General features: G+C 45.1%; 1 protein-coding gene across 2 annotated transcripts; it reads left to right on the top strand.

The window, feature by feature from the left end:
- The first annotated feature begins 1,783 nt into the window (after window positions 1-1,783).
- On the top strand, window positions 1,784-20,563 carry tmem214 (transmembrane protein 214). 2 transcript variants are annotated; one of them, XM_063223640.1, is made up of 16 exons: window positions 1,784-2,055; window positions 5,473-5,699; window positions 8,679-8,829; window positions 9,181-9,315; window positions 9,582-9,664; window positions 10,257-10,362; window positions 11,736-11,817; window positions 12,968-13,069; window positions 13,609-13,750; window positions 13,959-14,050; window positions 14,171-14,219; window positions 15,186-15,284; window positions 15,507-15,721; window positions 16,516-16,684; window positions 17,640-17,791; window positions 19,332-20,563. In XM_063223640.1, exons 1-16 carry the CDS (start codon window positions 1,902-1,904, stop codon window positions 19,456-19,458), a joined length of 2,085 nt encoding a protein of 694 aa, XP_063079710.1. In that variant the 5' UTR covers window positions 1,784-1,901; the 3' UTR covers window positions 19,459-20,563. The 2 variants fall into 2 exon arrangements, with proteins under 2 accessions (XP_063079710.1, XP_063079711.1); XM_063223641.1 differs by lacking the exons at window positions 1,784-2,055; window positions 5,473-5,699 and adding an exon at window positions 6,863-6,874.
- The last annotated feature ends 565 nt before the right edge of the window (window positions 20,564-21,128 follow it).

The following is a 21,128-nucleotide window of genomic DNA, read 5'->3' as shown; positions in this document are numbered from 1 at the left end:
CGACTCTTGCATAGAGACAAGGACTAGTATGGTGTTTAGTAAATTAAAAACCCTTTATTTTAACTGGGGTACATAACTAAAAACGCCAACCGGTTTCAACCTCACAGGGTCTTCATGGCGTTTTTACTTATGTACCCCAGTTAAAATAAAGGGTTTTTAATTTACTAAACACCATACTAGTCCTTGTCTCTATGCAAGAGTCGCCTGAAGTAGGCCCAACGGCCAACAAGTTTTGAAGAATGGACTTTGTCGTTTAACTTCAAGAGCACCAGCATTGGAGTATACTGTCTAACAAAGAAGAGCGCTCAGCATCTCCCCCTTATAGCAGTGAATTTATTATTGCTTGGCCCAGAATTTAACCCAGGTCTCTGGGTACCCGTTGCAATTTGCCGTTTGAGCCACAGCTGAGGCCAAAAAGGAACTTGTCTGATGTCACAGTGGACAACTCTAATTGGCACTCTTTTGCATGGCAAGAACAGCAGTGTAGCGACATACAGGGCCAGCTGTGGACTAATGTTTATGGACATGACTTTAGACCGGGGGGTTGCACGTTTGAATCCCACCCTTCCACTCCCTATACCAGGGGTTCCCAACCTTTTTCAACTTGGGGCCCACTCGAAATTGTCAAAAATGTTCAGGGCCCACCTCTGACCCAATTAAGAATAAAACTCAAATAACTCAACAACAACACACACCAAAACTGATTATTATTTTTGGAAAATGATTTCAAGGCCCACTTGGAATACCTACAGGGCCCACCAGTGGGCCTCGGCCCATAGGTTGGGAATCACTGCCCTATACCATGCTCCATGGCTGAAGTGCGCAAGGCACCTATACTGCTTCAGGGACTGTAGCCATTGCCCTGTAAAGTCGCTGGATAATAAAAAGCGTCAGCTAAGTGAAATGTCATGTAATGCAGTGTATTGTAATGTAACTCAGTGTACATACTCGCAGCAAACTACTTGCTGTGACCACGGCTTTCAGTTGACCTGATCTCCTGACCTGACAAAAGCTGGCAGTGGTCCTGAGTTTGGGATTCAAACCTGCCGCCCCTCTGATCCCAAGACCACCAGGTCATGGCTGCCTGCCCACAACACACACACACACACACACACACACACACACACACACACACACACACACACACACACACACACACCCAACACACACACACACACAAACTGTCCTAAATAACCCAACAATCTGAGAGCTGATAATACAATTAAAGAAGGCCTGCTGTAGCCCTAACACGGCTCCATCTGCTAAGTGCTAACCCTGATATGAGAACAATTCACTGATGTCAAAAAGGAATGCACAAAAATACAGTAGGCTATGCAAGGATTCATCTGCATAGTAGTAGCCTATGTATGAACCACCAATTCATTAAGTACCTGTGTCAAAGCTATTACTATTACCTTAGAATAGTCGAAACAGTGCCATACTTTTGTCAGGGAAGAAGGAACTATTTCAAGGTCAGACAGCCTAATTAATTAGGTCACATAAATCAAGGCTTCAATTGGACCTGTTTTCTAGACATCATAACAATCATAGTTCAAACAAATGAAAAGAAAATGTCAGGAATGTCTGTCCTCTGATAAACTTGTGAAACGCCAAACACGCAGCCTCTCTCTGTGTCCTCATATCCCCTCTCACTTCTTGCGCCACAGATGGGCGCTATTGTATTAGAAATCTCATATGTGCGCAAGCTTTCAAAAACATTTCAACTGATATATGACGTCATCCGCACGCGGAAGTAGACGTGGCATAAAGACGTCGTTTAAGCCGTCACCGGTTAACATACAATTCTTGTCACACGTTGGTGACAGAGGACAGAGAAGCCACTAAATAAGCAGGTCAGCGAATAATTCCTACCAACTGCAACATTGTTGACCCCCCAAGCAATGGCCTCGGCTAATAATGGCTCGGTTGGCAAGTGGGAAGTAGTGAAGAAGGGCAAGAAGCCGACAAATGCTGGAGGAAAGAGTCAATCTGACAAGAAAACTGGTGGAAGAAAAGCACTTAGCGAATCCAACCTGTCAAGGCTTGATCCATCTGGTAAGTGACATATTGAAAGAACGACTAGCCTCAAACAGCCTAACCGTTACGCTTTGTGTACAATTCTCAATTTCTAGTGATTCATTAATATTAATTAATACAGTCAACGCGCACTCTCTTAGCTAGAATGAGTTGATGGTTGGCACAGAATGAGCTAACATGGCAACAGAGCATGTATCTGAAGTGACTAGCAGGAAGGGTAGAGGAGCTAACCGTTAGCCATCAATTTCAAAAAAGGATCTGCGCATTTCCTCTGTCACAACACAGTATTGGTATTAACACATATATTATTACATGGTTGGCACTTTACGTTGGATTTACTCCGTAGATTGCTTAATTTGCCCAGACTAAATGATTGGCCTTCTTGTGATTAGCAATTCATTTAGCCAATTTTGTCGTTGCTAGTTAGAGACTTTGATGTCCCTGAGTTATTTCCCAGAGGAAATAACTTGGCAATAGTTGACAACTACAGTTAGCCATGAGATGTTTATCATTTGCCATCATATCCCCCCCCCCCCCGATATAACGCCTTATCTGAATCATTTGGACCATATGTAATGGTGGCTTGGTCTACAAAGTAGCCTATACACAGTGTCTGATTAGTCGCCCAGATTGCTTTGGGAGTTGAATGAAATGGACCGTGTTGAGGTCAGTCAGGCTTTCATTTTAGTTGTGGTTACAGTTCTATACTTTTATACTGATACATTTTTAAAGGGTTGACTGGATTGGACAAACTCGAATCTAGTGCGACGTCATCAGTGTCACGACGACGTCATCACTCACACATCTGATTTAACTATAAAAACTAATTAATGATGGTTGTTTAATTGTAGACTCCATTCGCCTCCGTATCTCTGAAGACCTTGAGGGGTTGGAATGAGTTGTTGCTTTAAAGGCAGTCGTGGTTATGGAGGGATGTGCCAGTTTACTGTCACATGGGTTTGTGTTGATGCTTGTTAGACTGTGTCCTGTCCTCCCACCCCGAGGGTCCCAATAAAGATCATGAGACTGAAGAGATGCGCGCTAAGCCCTCCACATTTGGGCTTACGTTGCCCACAGGAACCTTAGTTCGAGTCCGGCCGGGGTCATTTCCCAGCCCTGCCCCATATCTCTCTCAATTGTTTCCTGTCTACTCTCATACTGTCCTGTAATAATTAAAGGCGAAAAAGCCCCCAAAAAATACTTTAAAAAAAGAGACTGAAGAAGCTTTCAAGTAGCGACTGTGTCTCGACAATGACATCAAAGCTCTCAGTCCAGTCCTGTCCCATGCATGCACTTCCTCGCAGGCTGAGGCTGTGGCAGGCTAGTCCCCCAGTCTCTCCGCTTGCCCCACATTCTCCGGGGCACTGAAGAATCCAGCAGAGCCTGCCCACAGTAGTGGCCACGGTGTCGGGACAAGGGTCGGGTGACAGACTTTCACCGGGCCAGTGACAGCCCCTCCTATCACCGCACGGCGCTCTTATCGCCGCAGTCGACGGTGGTGATAGCTGGGAACTGCACCGAAGCGTAGTGTAATGTTTGGTTTGAAACATTGGGTCACCGCCAGCTAAAATGTAGCCAAATCTGATCAATTTCTCTCCACCCTCCCTCCTCCCCCTGACTGTTAAATATAGAAATCCCGCAAATAACCAAGATGTGTGTAACCTATATGCGTAAGCTCTTTTGGGGTGCTAACGGGTCCAGCTGTCACTGGGTGGTCAAGTGTTGTGTGGCGGTGCGGTGTGTAGAGAAGAGGTATAGACTACAGATCTTGTCTCTGGCTTAGCAGCTGTTACTGGGAAGTACAGTGGACAGCATTTTTTAAACGGCTGACTTGAGTTGGTGTTGGTCAAGTTGGAGCTTCTTTCCTCACTCTGCAAAGCTTTTTTAAAATATATTTTTTAGGGGCTTTATGCCTTTATTTTGACAGGACAGTTGAAGATGGTGACAGGAAGCGAATGGGACAGAGAGATAGGGGAGGATCGGGAAATGACCCCGTCCGGACTCGAACCGGGATCCCCGTGTGGGCATGCAAGCCCAAATGTGGGGGGCTTAGCGCTGCAAAGCTTTTCACAAGAACATTACACATTGATGGTTGATTCTGCACTTCATTAACCAAAACTAGTCCTTGTGTGTCTCTGAGCAAGGCCTTGTTTGTAAAGCTTCTTTCACATTCATAGTGTTTTGTACAGGAGGGTACTTGTAACAGAGGTGTTCCCGCGCAGTCCGCCCCCCTCGGGGCCGCGAACTCGCCACCTCGTCAACACATCGGTTTGGCAATGGCAGACACGGTGTGATACCGCTGAGCTAAAGGGCCGGTCCGATAGCCCAACGCTGCCACACTGTATTGAGGCTTTGGGAGGGAGGTTTACTAACGCTCCATGCCACACTATTCTAGTTGGCCTCCGTTAAGTACATACGCAGGGTAGTGTTTTCTTCTGGACACGTAGACTGGGAGGTTGGGCTGAATCTGTCAGACACAGCACCAGAGAGAGTAGAGAGAGAGAGGTTCCATTGGGCCATTGTTTCCTGGTTCTATTATGGCCCCCCTTAGTCAGACCTAGGCAGACCAAAGGACTGTTCTATTCATTGTAGGAGCATTATGACACGCCCCTTTAGGCAGACCGGAACCTGGTCACGTTAGGTGCCCATAGAAACCTATTATGTTGGCATATCTCTATAGAATATCTCTGACAGCACTATGCAGTATGCCGTTAGGGTTATTATGGGTTGGGTTGTCCTTCATGCTTTTCCCTTCTAGGGGTGTAAATAATATCGAAATGTATCGACATTTCGCGATATATTCTGATGATGGTATCGTGGAGCATTCTTCCGGATCAAAAATAATCAAATCGTATCGTATCGAATAATAAGATATCGATATTGAATCGTATCGTCATGGAGGCTGTGATTTACACCCCTAATCCCTTCCAATGAAGCAGCATTTTGTTTTGCTTTGTGCCAAAGGGGAGTGAAAAGACCAGAGCCGTTGCTCTCCTTACCAAAGTGTCTTGAAACTAGACTTGACATGGCTTCGTCTCTCTCTCTCTCTCTCTCTCTCTCTCTCTCTCTCTCTCTCTCTCTCTCCCTCCCTCCCTCCCTCTCTCTCTCTCTCTCTCTCTCTCTCTCTCTCTCTCTCTCTCTCTCTCTCTCTCTCTCTCTCTCTCTCTCTCCTCCATCTGTCTCTGTTTCTCTCTGTTACTTCACCGCTTTCTCTCACATACACACATACTGTAACTAGACACTGTCTCCCTTGTAATCACAAATCATGTCTCATAAATCTGATGCACACACTCACTCACACACACACTCACACACTCACTCACACACTCACTCACACACTCACTCACACACACACACACACACGCATACAAACACAAGCTGGAGTCTCCAAGCGCAAATCCTCAACTCCTCTCCTCTCCTCTTGTCCTCCCGCAGCTCCCATAAAGACGACAGAGACCATCTACGAGGGCTTTGAGAAGATGGGCAAGAAGAACAAGGAGCAGGTTCCTCCGGCGTCCGAGGCCCAGCAGCAGCAGAAGAAGAAAGCCAAGGAGCAGCAGCAGCAGCAGCAGCAGCAGCAGCAAGCCAAGAAGACCAGCAGCTCCCCAAGCAGCTCCCCCAAACCCACACGCTACCGCACACTCGACGACGCCATGCGCAGCGTAAGTACACTATACTAACAAGAGGTAGTAGTACACTATACTAATATACCCCCAAACCCACACGCTACCGCACGCTGGACGACGCCATGCGCAGCGTGTATATTAATATGAGGAGTGTTAGTACATTATACTAGTATGAGGAGTGTTGGTACATTATACTAGTATGAGGAGTGTTGGTACATTATACTAGTATGAGTACATGCTACCGCACCCTGGACGACGCCATGCGGAGTGTAAGTAGACTATACTAATAAGAGGAGCGAGTACATTATACTAGTATGAGGAGCGTGAGGACAGTACACTATACTAATACCCAAACCCACACGCTACCGCACACTCGACGACGCCATGCGGAGCGTAAGTGCACTACACTGATAAGAGGAGCGAGTACATTATACTAGTATGAGGAGCGTGAGTACAGTACACTATACTAATATGAGGTACACTACACTAGTATACCCCCAAACCCACACGCTACCGCACCCTGGACGACGCCATGCACAGCGTAAGTACACTATACTAGTATGAGGAGCGAGTACATGAAATTAATATAGGGAGTGTGAGTGCACTATGCTGCCGTACAATCTTAGAACGCAGTAACTCTAAAAACGGCAAACTGAGAAAAAAGGCTTCAAAGTTTTCCATATGGCGCGACAACTGTGTTGTCGGTAAATTGGTGGTGACACTTCCTGGTAATGCTTTTTTAGGATAGAAATTTAATGCACACAAAAAACCCCCCCAAAAAACAACATTTATGTGTCTTTTTGCCACAAAAAACCGACTTACTGCGTTCTTGGCTGGTATTACTGCCACAAAATGGAGTTACTGCAGGAGTTACTGCGTTCTTAGCTTGTATTACTGTCTACTTCCAAACCAGTCCCATTGGAACGTGCAGCAGTAACTCGCCGATTTACTGCGTTTTTGTTTAACCTTTTTTGGGTCATTTTTGCACTTTCAAAATGAGTTTTCTCCAAAACGGGACGGTGTTGGACCACCATTTTCGGACACAAGACAATTGAGGTAGTTTAGAACCGATTTCCGATATAAATTTTTTTTCGACCATTTTGAGTTACTGCGTTCTAGTATTGCACGGCAGTATACTAATAAGAGGTACACTATACTAATATACTCCCAAACCCACACGTTACCGCACCCTGGACGACGCCATGCGCAGCGTAAAGGGTGGTTTATGCCTCGAGATCAGCGTCCCTGCGTCATGATGCAGTGGGCCGCGCAGTTAATGGAGTGAAGCCCCCCCCCCCCCCCCCATCACGCCCCAAAATTGTGTCTCGACGCAGGGAGTGATGCAGACAGCGACGGAGTGAAGGGCGAAAATAGGTCTCTGATTGGTCCTCTCGACCAGCCTGATCTGTCCTCGAGTCGAGAACAAGCTACTTCCTTGTTCTAACCTTCGTTGGTCTACGGACTGTGAGCTCTTCATTAAATAAGTTGCCCGTCGTGCTTTGTTGTTTCATTTATTTACACGAATCAAAGACAACACGTGCGCTTGCAAGTTATGACGCTGAAGTTATTTGGACAGTTGAACAGTGTTTCCGAGGTCGAGGAAACATTCAGCTTCGTGCGACCTATCCTCGACAAATGAGCCACTTCTTTGTTCCAAACTACCGCGGTGGCTGCCAGTGCGATCAAACATGCACGAGATATAAAGATTTAATGTTTCATTTTCATTGTCGTCGAGTCTGTGAAGCTAAAAAACAACCGACACGTCTAGGTTACTCTTTGTATTGAAGGCAGTTTGAGCGTGTAATGACATCGTGCAGACCGCGCTTCAAAACAGGGCATAAATCAAAATTAACTGCATCATGGCTGCGACAAGCTCACTCTGTGGCACTGGCAGGAAGCATAACCCGCCCATAAGTAGTACATTACATAGGTTTACCATTTACTAACATTCGCGCTCTCGTGAGGAGGGGCAAGATGCTAAGCAGCCAACCACGTGAGCGCATTTTTAGAGTGACAGCAGCGACGGCATTAATTGAAGTCGACTAATTATTGACATCCCTAGTATGAGTACACTATACTGATGGTGGATATGAGGAGCGTTAGTACACTATACTAGTATGAGAAGTGTGAGTACACTATACTAGTATGGGGACGAGCATGAGTATATTATACTAATATGAGAAGTGTAAGTACACTACACTAATATGAGAAGTGTGAGTACACTATACTAGTATGAGAAGTGTGAGTACACTACACTAATATGAGAAGTGTAAGTACACTACACTAATATGAGAAGTGTGAGTACACTATACTAGTATGGGGAGCATGACTATATTATACTAATATGAGGAGCGTAAATTAGGGATGCAAATTATCCATTAATTCATTAGCTGTTAGTTGATTGACCTTATCGATTGACTTACGATTAATTGATAAGAATAGATTGAATAGGATGATGACGAGTTCAAGTATGCAGGCTGCATTCTATGCACGGTGGAGTGATGACTAGGTGTGAGGAGTCTCCGGGGAGGATGTCCGTCTAGACCTCCTCCCTCTTACCAACGCATACTAAATGCCATTAGAGCGCGTCTTGTCCAATCAGATATCGCCACATCTATTGATTTAGATCTAACTTGTATAGTATAAAATATTCCAATGAAAATGTTGTAAATAACTGCTCTCTCCTCCTTCTCTTCTTCCACTTTCTCTCTCTTCCTCCTCCTCTCTCCTCTCTCCTCTCCTCTCCCCTCCCCTCCTCCTGTCCTCCCCCTCCTCCTCCTCCTCTCTCCTCTCATCCTCCTCCTTCTCCTCCTTCTGCTCCTCCTATCTCCTCTCCTCTCTCCTCCTCATCCTCCTCCTGCTCCTCCTCCTCCTCCTCCTGCTCCTCCTCCTCCTCCTCTCTCCTCTCATCCTCCTCCTCTGCTCTCTCCTGCCATCCTCCTCCTTCTGCTCCTCCTGCTCCTCCTATCTCCTCTCCTCTCTCCTCCTCCTCCTCCTCCTCCTCCCCTCCCCCAGCTGGATGTGTCGGAGCTGAAGCAGCAGCTGGAGAGGTCCCAGTCCTTGTTTCCAGAGAACCCCTCCGTGTGGGTCAAGGACCTGGCCGGGTACCTCAACTTCAAGCTGCCCGCCCCCGACAGTGACCCCACGCTCAGCACATACGCACACGGTGAGTATTTCTATGTACGCATCTATACGCACCAGCCAAATGTGAATGATGCTCATGTCCATTGTGTTTTGTGTTTTAACAAAAACGAACTGATGTCAAATTGAGAGTAAAATATAAGTTTGCTCAGATGCCATCTGCTGACGCTTGTCATTCTTTTTTACACACACACGCACACACACACACACACACACACACACACACACACACACACACACACACACACACACACACACACCTTCCATTTGTTTATCTTTTGAGGAGCCAAAAAAAAGCAAAGAATTTTACTCCATTATACACCTATAATGATATGTAATAAAGAAATCTTGAATCTTGTCCTTTTTGTCCCTGTAGACTACCCATACTGCCTAGCAGGGAAGGAGCTGCGTGCCATCATCAAGAACCTTCTGAGCAAGAGTGGAGAGACACTGCAGGACTTCTTTGACCACTGCCTGTTAACCATGCTGAGAGAACAGGACAAACCCAGCAGTACGTACCCTCTCTCGCACACACTCACTCACTCACTCACTCACACTCTCTCTCTCTCTCTCTCTCTCTCTCTCTCTCTCTCTCTCTCTCTCTCTCTCTCTCTCTCTCTCTCGCCACACACACTTTATATAACATGATCTGAGCAGAGCGTGTAGCATGTGTGCGTGAGTGTCCCCTGGCTGCATGTTTATTTACTGATTGGCGAGTAGTAGAGTGGTGTGTGTCTAGTGCTCCATCTCTAACCCCCTTCTCCTCCCCCCCACCAGGTGAATCGCTGCATGGATACAGAATCTGCATTCAGGCCATACTGCAGGACAAGCCCAAAATAGCCACCCTCAACCTGGCCGACGTGAGTAGTTGTGTGTGTGTGTGTGTGTGTGTGTGTGTGTGTGTGTGTGTGTGTGTGTGTGAGACCCATGTTGAGGCCATGGTTAAATTCAGATGTATTGGGCCTGTATGTCATGCTATTGCACAAGTGTTGACAGGCACTGTCATAGTAGAAGCTTGCTTTGCAGGCCAAACATGTGTGCTAGTGTCTCTGGCCCTAATTGAACCCACCCCCCACCCCCCTGTTATGCTCAGACGCTGTAAGGCTATATGTCAAATGTTATGTTGCGCAAGCTTGACAGAGGCTTAGTTTGATGGCTGAATGTAACCTGCGTGTGCATGTGTGTGTGTCTGTCTGTCTGTGTGTATATCTCTATTTGTGTGTGTGTGTGTGTGTGTGTGTGTGTGTGTGTGTGTGTGTGTGTGTGTGTGTGCATCCATGTCTGTGTGTGTGTGCGTGTGTGTGTGTGTGTGTGTGTGTGTGTGTGTGTGTATGTGTGTGTATATTATCCCTGTGTGTGTGCATCCATGTCTGTGCGTATATCCGTGTGTGTGTGTGTGTTTATTCATCTGTACCTGTGTGTGTGTGTGTGTCTCCTTGTTCCTATCCACAGCACCTGGAGCTGTTGCGCTCCAATCAGAACCGGCCAGTGAAGTGTCTGACCATCATGTGGGCTCTGGGCCAAGCGGGCTTCTACGACCTCAGCCAAGGCCTCCGAGGTGACACGCTGGGATTGGCTGGGCTGGGCTGGGTTAGGGTGGTGCTGTGACAAATAATGCTAGAGCAGGGGTTCTCAACCTTTACCATGACAAGGCCCCCCATATACTGTTGTGTTCTAGCCAAGGCCCAGCCTTACATGGGTCGTGCCACACTATTTTTCTATACATCCCCTTTCACAACCAGTCTAGGCCTGTTACTCAGTGCCTCACTGGGATATAGTATAAAATAATAACTTATCAATAATAGTACCAGTAATGTCCAAAGATGCCAGAGATTACTATAATGCAGCTTTTAACTTGTGGGAATATTGTTATTACACTTATTTTTGGTTTATTTTGGTCTACATAAGGTATTTAATTTATTGAAATATTATTTTTTTTCCGCTTTGTTTTTGCTCCCAATCGGCCGCGGCCTCCCTAGCACCCCCTCGCAGCCCCCCAGGGGTCCCCAACCCCCACTTTGAAAACAACTGTAGTAGTTTTCCCCCCCGGCCGATGCTTTAGATCAGGGGTGTCAAACTCAAATTGACTGAGGGCTAAAATCAAAATCTGAAACTGAACTCAATATTTCTGTGTGTGTTCAACAGTTCAAAGATCCATGCACAGCTCCTAGGTGCTGGTAGATGCAGGAATGTTCAATACTTCAAAGGAAAGAAGTCTACCGCACACATTCTTGACTTTATGCTCGTTTTATTAGAGCGAACAACGCGTTTCGCCTCAGTGCGTCATCAGGCTCGCTCAGGTATTACCTGAGCTCTGTCAGGTGTGGCTTAAACAACATCGTGTCACATGGTTTTCTCTTAAAGTCATCTTTTTCAAATGCAACATATAATACATATAATACATAGAACTATCTACAATAGAAAAGCAGAGCAATCCCATCCAGTGTGGACAACATTATATCAAAAAGACCATCAGTAAAACCCATACTCAGTTACAGTCATTTCATTTCAGTTAGTCCAAATGTTACAAGATGAAAATCTGCACAATTTACATACACCAACATATTTACACAATATTTACAAAAAACAACTCAAGTCCTGTGCTTCATTCAGTCCCAATGGTTCAATAGTTGACCGTTCATTAATCCAGTACGCTTCCCTCCTTAAAAGTAGCTTGATTCTGTTGCCACCCCTAGGATTTGGTGGCACCTTTTCAATGCCCACAAACCTAAGGGAGGCAGCAGAACCATGACAACGGTCTCTGTAATGACGAGCGATTGCATAATCAAAATTGCTATTCCTAATAGCAGCCTTATGGTCAGCAATTCTTAATTTCAGATTTCGCTTCGTCTGACCAACATACAGTACACACAAGGGCATGTGAGCACATATATGACATGAGTTTCTGTGTGTGTGTTTTTTGTGTTGCAGTGTGGCTGGGCATCATGTTGCCAGTGCTGGGCATGAAGTCTCTTTCCTCATACGCCATCGCCTACCTGGAGCGACTCCTCATGTAAGTGCGCGCGCGTGTGTGTGTGTGTGTTTCATTAGATCATTGGTTCCCTTTTTTGGCTTGAGACCCCATTTTGACCTCCCAAAACTGCCACACAACAACCCCCCAAACTTTAGGCGGTGTTCATATTTTTATTAGTATTCTTTTTCAACACTAAACATTTTTTAGGCTACTCAACTTGGGGTCATGACCCTGCATTAGGTCCTGGACATTGGGAATGGCAAAATAAAATACAAATAAAACGTGTGGTGTATTTATATAAGGTTAATTAACCTGAGTTTGGTTGGAAGTAAGGAAGAGCTTGTGGAATTTGGAGTGTCAGTAAAATGTTGTCTGCCAGACTAGCCCCTTTTTTCTCCCATTTAACATTCTGGTTACGAATGAGAGAATAACTCCTGAATTGTGTTTTTGGCAAGATATTGAATTTAAATTTGTATTTCAACGGATTACATCGCACTCTCTATTAAAAGGTGCTAAACATAAACAAAAACTGTGACAAATGAAAGAAAAATATCTGCACACTTAAATCCTCTTTGTGTTCTTTTAATTTGCCAAGCCTTCGGTATACTGACCTTCCCTGAGGAAGGAGGATTGAAGTGTGCAGACTTTTTGCTTGCAAGATATTGTAAGTGGGGCAGCTTTAGCCAGCTGGGTAGTGTGTGCTGTTGCGTTGCTGTACATCCCACAGGGCTACAGTGTTGATAAAGTCAACGTCTGGAGAAGACGTGTCACAATAAAAATAGCTCTGTCATCACTATACCGTACATGCAGCAGGAATAGTAACAGCTGTGTGTGTGTGTGTGTGTGTGTGTGTGTGTGTGTGTGTGTGTGTGTGTGTGTGTGTGTGTGTGTGTGTGTGTGTGTGTGTGTGTGTGTGTGTGTGTGTGTGTGTGTGTGTGTGTGTTTATGCGCGTGTGTGTTTATGCGCGTGTGTGTTTATGCGCGTGTGTGTTTATGCGCGTGTGTGTTTATGCGCGTGTGTTTATGCGCACGCGTGTGTGTGTGTGTGTGTGCGTGCGTGTGTGTGTGTTTATGCATGTGTGCGCATGTGTGTTTATGCATGTGTGTGTGTGTTTATGCATGTGTGCGCATGTGTGTTTATGCATGTGTGTGTGTGTGTGTGTGTGTACGTCTGTGTGTGTGTGTCTAGGCTCCATTCCAACCTAACGAAGGGTTTTGGGATCATGGGACCAAAGGAGCTCTTCCCCCTGCTGGACTTTGCCTACATGCCCAAAAACGCCCTCTCAGCCAGGTAAGCAGTACTCTGCAATACATTTCCTTCATTAATGGTACTGTTTCAGGTGTCTTCCTGTTATAGTTTTCCAAGTTGAATGTGAAGACTGTGCACATCCCAGGAAAAGGTGCAGGACAAAGGCTGTCTAATTAGTCCAGTCCACACACTTTTGAAATCCTTTTTGTTGTTTCTTTATTTCATGGCTGGATTACTTTTCAACTTCAAACGACTTGTCATGTCACTTACAGTCACCGCGAGTAACGCAAGCTGATGTGCGTTTACAGGGATGGTTTACGCACATTAACACGTCCTCTGCGGTGACACGAGTGTCTCCTTCAATGACAATTTATGTGACTCATGTCAAGTATCGACAATTGACCGTGTCATCAACACATGTTGGCGGCCGAAGTGCAGCGATGTGTAGACTTGCAGCCGTGTATGCATTATGATGCGTCAAGTCGACTGTGTGTGTGGGTGTGTGTGGGTGCGTGCGTGCGTGTGTCGCTACAGTCATGAGAGTGAGTACTTCAAAGTCACTTATTTTTGTGTGTGTGTAGTCTTCAGGAGCAGCTGAAGCGTCTGTATCCGCGGCTGAAGGTGCTGGCGTTCGGGGCCAAGCCAGAGTCCTCGCTACACACCTACTTCCCCTCCTTCCTGTCGCGAGCCACGCCTAACTGCCCCGAACCCATGAAGAGAGAGGTAACAAACACACACACACAAACACACACACACACACACACATAGGAGGGGGATAATCTTGGGATTGAGATGCAAGGGCACCAAATTCGTTTAGGTCCCAGATTTTGGTGCAACACTCCTGCAAACACTGCACATGACTTAAATATTAATATAAATCTCAAGTGGGAATGGGGTAGATTTTAACGAAAGCATTTGTCTTCTTTGGCAGCTGCTGAGCAGTCTAACGGAGTGCTTATCTGTGGATGCCCACAGCCTGGGGGTGTGGAGACAACTCTACACCAAATACCTCTCTCAGTCCAGGTGAGACTACACTCCACTACACTCCACTCTGCCACAATGCATCCAAACACATTGTTTTCTCATTTGGTTCGGTCTGGTCACCACAAACTCTCCCTCTCTCCCTTCTTTTCTGATTTCCAGTTTGCTGCTGAATCACTTATTGACGTGTTGGAAAACGTTACCAATAAAGGTACATGTGCACCCCTTTATCCCACCTCATCCCCTTTATCTTCTTGTACCATCACAATCGCAGTATGGATGATGTATTGATGTATGATCTAGAGCAGTGGTTCCCCACCTATGGGTCGGGACCCCCCTTCTGGGTCGCCAAAGATCCACAGGGGGTCACGGAGCCCTCTTGATTTTAAGGGGTTTCGTTTTAAATATATATAGCCCATGTTGAATAAAAGACAAAGCATTTAACTAATAAATGCATAGACGCAACAAATTGTAAGTGCTACATTAAACATTTATTCTATATTTGACCAAAGATGAATTGAGGAATAAAATAACTAAAATAAGTTTTCGCAGGAAACGAAGGGCATCTTGTGACTCCGTCTCGTGCGGGCGCTCGCGTGGTTGGGTCACCAAAGCTTACAATAGTAAAAACATGGGTCCCTTAAGAAAAAGGTTGGGAACCACTGATCTAGAGCAGGGGTGGATGATGTATTGATGCATGATCTAGAGCAGCGGTTCCCAAACTTTCCCCCCCGCGCACCCCCTTTCATATTTAAATGTGGTTCGCGCACCCCCTAATCGAATGTTGCACCACCGCACATTTTGGGTAATCCTGATTTCCAATCAGACGTTTTTTTCTGCCATCATTACAATGGAACTTATTGCATGACAAGTCTATGAGTTATAAATTACACTTTCAATTCGTCAAACAATTAAAACTACCTGACGTTCATTAATGCTGGATAAAAAAACCCACACATATCCACCATTGCTCTATTCAGCTCGCGCACCCCCTGGTGACAGGCCGCGCACCCCCAGGGGTGCACGCACCACAGTTTGGGAAACCCTGCTCTAGAGACATGATCTATGGTAGATATGAGGAGTAACGTAGCCTTTTCCCTTTTGATGCTAATGCTAATGCTGTGTTGTCCTGTATACTTGATGCTAATGTAGTGTTGCCCTGTTCCCTTGTGTGTAGTTGCGGAGCAGCCTCCAGGAGACCATTCAGTCCTTCAGGGTGACCAACGAGCAGCTGGGAGACTGCGAGGGGGTGGAGGAGTGCAACGTTATGTGCAGCGTAAGGAAAACACACACACACACACACACACACACACACACACACACACACACGATTATACCAATACTATGAGGGGGTGTAGCAATGCAACCTTATGTCCAGCGTAAAGAGCCCACACAGCTCTACTCTATACACACACACACACACACATGCACGCGCACACGCAGTGTCCGTGTGTCTGTGGGTAAATATGTGTGTGTTGTGTTGTGTTGGTTGCTGCAGAGTATCCAGATGAAGATGCGTGGGCGCGGGTTCCCGTGGTCGCGGCTGCTGATGGCGCTGCTGGTGTTTGCGGTGGGCTTCGTGGCGCATGACGTGCGCTCCCACGGCTCCTTCGCCGCCTCCTCCACGTCACACTACCTGCACAGCTCCGGGGTGGCAGACCTCGCACTCACAGCCTGGGCCAGAGTCGTCACACATAGCCAGCAGGGCTTCAGGTAAGCAGCGCACACACACACACACACACACAGATGAACAACCTTGCCCTACAGGTCTGGAGCAGAGTCGTCATACGTAGACAGCAGTGCTTCAGGTCGGTACACAGGGCTAGACTGGGACCAGAAAACGGCCTGGGCATTTTTTTGACATAGACTAGGCCCTCACACAGTATATGTAATCATTTTTCATCATGGACGTTTTTGTAAAGTCATGCAAATCATGGGTGAACATGTGTAAGAACCCTGATGTATTAAAGATGTGCTAATCTGCACAGTCTGATTTGGCTTTAACTACAACAGAATGTAAGATTGAGGTTTTGAAATGGCCCAGTCAGAGTTCAAACCTGAATCCCATCAAACAGCGGTGGGGGGATCATCTGAAGAGGGCTGGAGATCGGTCAGATTTGGGAGTGCATTTGCAAAGTGGAGTGGGCAAATATTGCCACATCAAGATGTGCCATGCATAGACTTTCACCCAAAAAGAGTGTGTGTGTGCTGTAATGAAAGCCAAAGGTCCTTCAACAAAGAATTAGTTTAAAGTGTGCATATTTATGCAATAATGTTAATTTAAGTTTTTTTTTCCTTCTATTTTTCCCTTTAAAGCTTTGAACTCATTTTCCAATTGCATTAAACAGGTTATACTTCATATTAGAGGTGGAACAAGTGGTGAAATAATTTGTCTTTATTATTAGTGACTAGGGGTGTATAGACGGTTTCTATGTATTGTCTGTTATGATGTGGGCAGACACACTCCCCAATGTAACTGTAACTGTGTGTGTGTGTTGCTGTTGCAGCTGGTGTGAGGAGAACATGCCCTACTACTACTCCATGGCGGTGGAGAGAGTGGGGCCGGTGATGGAGGACGGCTGGGAGAAAAGCAAGATGGCCGCAGCCTTCATGGCCACACACACCTCCCAAGGAGTGGAGTGGATCAAAGAAAACACACCCAAGCTCATCGAATGGGTAAGCACTAGATTTATTTATTTGTAGTAGTAGTAGTAGTCTTTTTATTTTAGTCTGTTTCTTAATGTCTGTAGTGGACACACAAGGCAGGGTGGTATGGAGGGATGTTATGTTCTTTGTTTATAATTCAATGACAAGTTGTAGCATTGATGGACTGGTGAACAGCAGGAAGAGAATTCAGTAGAAGCACGCGCTTGTCATCCACAACCCATTACTAAATAAAGTTCAAATGACAACATTTCAGAGAAAATGAGGGTACAATTATTTGTATCACATCTTTCATGTAATGTGTATTCCATCTTTCTATGAAAAGCCAAAGGCATTGCTTGAGGCATTACTTGCGTATGGCATTGCTAAAGGCATTAAAAGAGCACAGTGCTCTCTTTGTTTACTCTGTCTTTACTTACTCAAGAATCAGGTCTGGCCTCCTAAATTAGCTCTGACATGTGGCTTCCCATGCTTGGTTTTTGCCGGAAAAGTTGTGTTTTCAAGTCCTAAGTGGAAATTCTACCAAAATAGCAGCAAGGCATCATGTATATCATTAATCCAAGATGATAAAACGGCATATTGTATACAAGACAGCTTATTGTCCTTCACATAAGACCTATGTCCATATAACATTATTAGTAATCAAAATATTTTAAAGCTGTGAAATAAAAAGACAGTGCAATGTGAATATTAAAATGTTTTGTCAGTTTGTGCAGACAGATCAACATCAGCACTCATCATTCCTCAGCTTTGCAATGCTGGATTTGGCAATAACGGCCAGACATGAACTCTGTGGAAATCAGACCAAAATAGCAACGTATTATGTAATTGTATAATTTCCTGAGTCTGTCTGAGATGGCAGTGCGATATAAGTGTGTGTGCGTGTGCGCGTGTGTGTATGTGTATGTGTGTGTATATTCATGTGTGTGTTTTGTGCCGTGTGTGTTTGTGTGTGTGCTGTGTGCAGATCAATAACAACACTCCAGAGGGCCTGGTGGCGTTTCTAGAGTACTTGCGGGAGCTGCTGCTGCTCCTGCATGAGCACTACGTGATGCCCGCCCTGCAATACATCCTACAGGGCCTTCAGCACGCATGGACCACCTTCCAGGACTCATGCAAGTCAGTCTCACACTACAGTATACACAGCACACAATACAATAATGTACAGTGGTAATGTACAGTACACACAATACAGTAATGTAAAGTACACATAATACAGGGATGTACAGTACACACAAGTTACAGCCTTCCAGGATTCATGCAAGTCAGTCTCACACTACAGTACACAGCACACCATACCGTAAATGCACAGTATAGTAATGCAGGACACACATGGCACACTTTCCAAGTGTAGTGCAAGTCAGTCAAAGACTGCTCTACGCAATGGTCATACACAGTGCACACAAGTTAGTCTCACCTTTCCAGGACTGCAATTCAGTCTCACACGACGGTACAGTACACAAAGTACGGTAATATACTAAAAATGTCTCTACACACACAAGTTACAGTGTCACTACAGTACACACTGGTTACAAACGTATTGTATGCATGCCATCAAATGTTTTCGAAAGAACAAGGAGAAAGGTTGCAATATGCACATTCTACACACAGGTCTTTTAACATTTAACCCATTGATGCCTGATGTTGCGTTGCACAACATTGGCCCTGGCGCCTGGAGCTGCATTACGCAACATTCAGGCTCATGAGATTTGAGACAACTTTTTTTAAAAATCTCTGTTTGTTTGAGATGAATGACCACATTCTAATCTGAAAGATGAGGGTCTTAGCGTTTAAATGCAACTTAGTGCATATTTTTATGTGCTTCAGAAGCTGAGATATTTAGGTTTTTATAGGCTGAGGGCAGCTTTTCTTAAAAAGGGCTCAGGCATTCAGCAACCTTGTTTGCAGGTGCCTTAAGGCGTCAATGGGTTAATTTCATGCATCTAAAAAAAAGTTTTGATCCGTCATACCAGGGTTGGGGTATTGTGTTTGTAAAACTAGCAGGGTATGTAAAGTGTGAAGTATGGTCAAACAACTTGCCAGAAATCAGACAAGGGATGTTGATCAATCTCTGCCATAGTTACTCATCTGACTTTTTGGCAGTTCACCAGTTTGAACTTTGTGAGAGCAAATGTGGTGTCGTAAATACTATTAGCCAGAGTAATGTAACAGATTGATTTAATCTGCTCTCGACCTTTCACACTCAACAACACCCTCTTCAAGTGACCATGGATTTTTTTCTTCTGCATTAGAGAAGTCGTTGCACACAGGAGCTGGATGCAATGCAGAGAAACTGTATTAAACGCAGAAAATAAAGAAAAGCCAATGTAGGCACTGGTGTTTGGCTTTTCTTTATTTTCGGTGTTTAATACAGTTTCTGTGCATTGCGTCCAGCTCCTGTGTGCGACGACTCCTCCATCAATCACTCTTTTGGAGTAATGCACCGAGCAAAACTCCCTAAGAAAGACAAGAGGTGCGAACGCCAGTTCTACCTTCACTTTCTCTATTCGAGCCACAGTGGCGTTTGAGTTTCTGCAGGGGATTGTGTGTGTGTGTGCGCATGTGCAACTGCATGTGTGTGTGCGCATGTGCAGAGGAATATACTGTGTAAAGTCCTGAATCTCATGGTTTTGTTTTGTTTTGCTGTGTTGTGTTTCAGCGGGGAGGTATCGCTCCTGTGCCTCCAGAATCACGCGGTGTCCTTCACCAACTCCACCTGGATCTACCTGCAGCACACGACGGCCTCCATCCGCGACTGGGCACAGGATTTACTGTCTCGAGCATGAGGCCAACACACACACAGCTGCAACTTAACTTCAACTAAACAGAGACACTTATATACACACTCTCACACACACACACACATGCCCTTTATACTTTAGAGACTACCTTTGCTTCCGTTTGCCCTGCTGATCAGGGTGCACGGAAAAACACACACAGCCTTCCCTTTGGGGAACAGCGCTTATGAGAGAGGAAGAACACGGCCCTCTCCTGCACCTCCACACCTTTTCATGATTTTTACGCCCTTTTCAACCAACATGCATGATTTTTTTTTTTTTTTTTTTTTTTTTTAAATCTAATTGTTGTTTTTTTCTACTGGTGGGAGATGTCTCCCCCTTTTTGTAAGTGTTCTTCAGGTGTGCAAACTGTATTTATTTACAGGAAGAGTTTGCAAATAGTGATGGGGAGTGTGGATAGCCCACTTTTCCTTGACAGGCCAAACTCAAGCTAGCAAGGGACTAGTGATGAAGACCCATAGCAGTTACACAAGGCAAACGGTGAATAAAGATGTAATCATTTAAAACCTAGATGAGTTCAGTTCGAAACTGATTCTGCCATATTTTGACTACTCTTAGGTAGTCACTCACTGTGGAAGTTTGTCTGTAGCTATGTGTGTATGTATGTATGTGTGTGAACGCGCGTGTCGGTGTGTTGAGTGTATCTATATGTGTGTGTGCAGGACCAGAGGGCTGAACCAACTGCTTTGCTCTCCTCTGCCACCTGCTGTTTCTTAATAATTATTGTTTGTGTGTGAAGCCTGGCGAAGGCGAAGGCGTGACTGAACACTGGACTTCAGTGGATTGCTGCTGCTCCCTGATGCAGATGTATATTACTTGAAGGATGATTCCTTTCAGGAAATGCACGAATGGCAACTGAGTGAAAACTGCACCAACCTGCTCCATGTACTTATATAGGACACCCCCACCCCCCCAAATGCCCCATAGCCTATTAAGCGTCTCATATTATTATCCAGGGAATCAGTCTTTATCCCTGGACAGCCTAAACTGAAGAATGCAGAGAAACGCTGTGAATGCAGAGAAGGATAATGTCTGGAAATAAATGCATTTGTTACTCTTAAAATGATTTATTATAATAAAGATTTTAAGCCTGTTTCCTGTCTGTCAGTCTTTGAATGGAGGTCACACATGGGCTTTCTTCTCCACATCAATATTTGATTGTATGTCCAAATTGAATATATCACTAAGGATACATCATGTCAAAGTAAATTATGTGTGGTCATGGAGGTATTAGGGTAGATTCTAAGGACATATTTCCAGGCCCTCTGCTTTGGGGAAGAGCATTTACAGAAAGCAATTAATGCCCTCCAGTCACAATTATTACTCATAAATGAATACAAAATACAGGGTTCCCACTCCTTTGTCATGAACAAATTCAACCACCTTTCAAGCACTTTCAAGCACCAATTTTTCAGTTTTCAAGCACCTTGGCTTTAAATAGGTCGACTACTAGTTGTGTTTGCCCATGTCAGGGGGCAATAGCGTCAGTTTGGGTACCACTGTGGTACATTTGGTAGACTGCGTGGAAAAGAAAAAAAAAATGTTTTTAAGATGCAATTTCCTGCATTCTAATCAATTTTAGGGTGTCGAATGGCAAACACATCTGACATATCACTTCTCATTTTTTTTAATGTACTTTAACAATTTATTTCTATTGT

The sequence above is a fragment of the Engraulis encrasicolus genome, chromosome 18, assembly GCF_034702125.1.
Source record: "Engraulis encrasicolus isolate BLACKSEA-1 chromosome 18, IST_EnEncr_1.0, whole genome shotgun sequence".
NCBI classification, from domain to species: Eukaryota; Metazoa; Chordata; class Actinopteri; order Clupeiformes; family Engraulidae; genus Engraulis; species Engraulis encrasicolus.
This window is presented reverse-complemented; position numbering and strand designations above follow the sequence as displayed.

What these genes read in the sequence shown, in the direction of transcription:
- tmem214 (XM_063223640.1), top strand. Translation starts at nt 1,902, where the DNA reads ATGGCCTCGGCTAATAATGGCTCGGTTGGCAAGTGGGAAGTAGTGAAG. An exon ending in AGAACAGGACAAACCCAGCA is followed by an intron (nt 9,316 to 9,581) that starts GTACGTACCCTC and finishes CCCCCCCACCAG; the next exon opens with GTGAATCGCTGCATGGATAC. An exon ending in CCTCAGCCAAGGCCTCCGAG is followed by an intron (nt 10,363 to 11,735) that starts GTGACACGCTGG and finishes TTTGTGTTGCAG; the next exon opens with TGTGGCTGGGCATCATGTTG.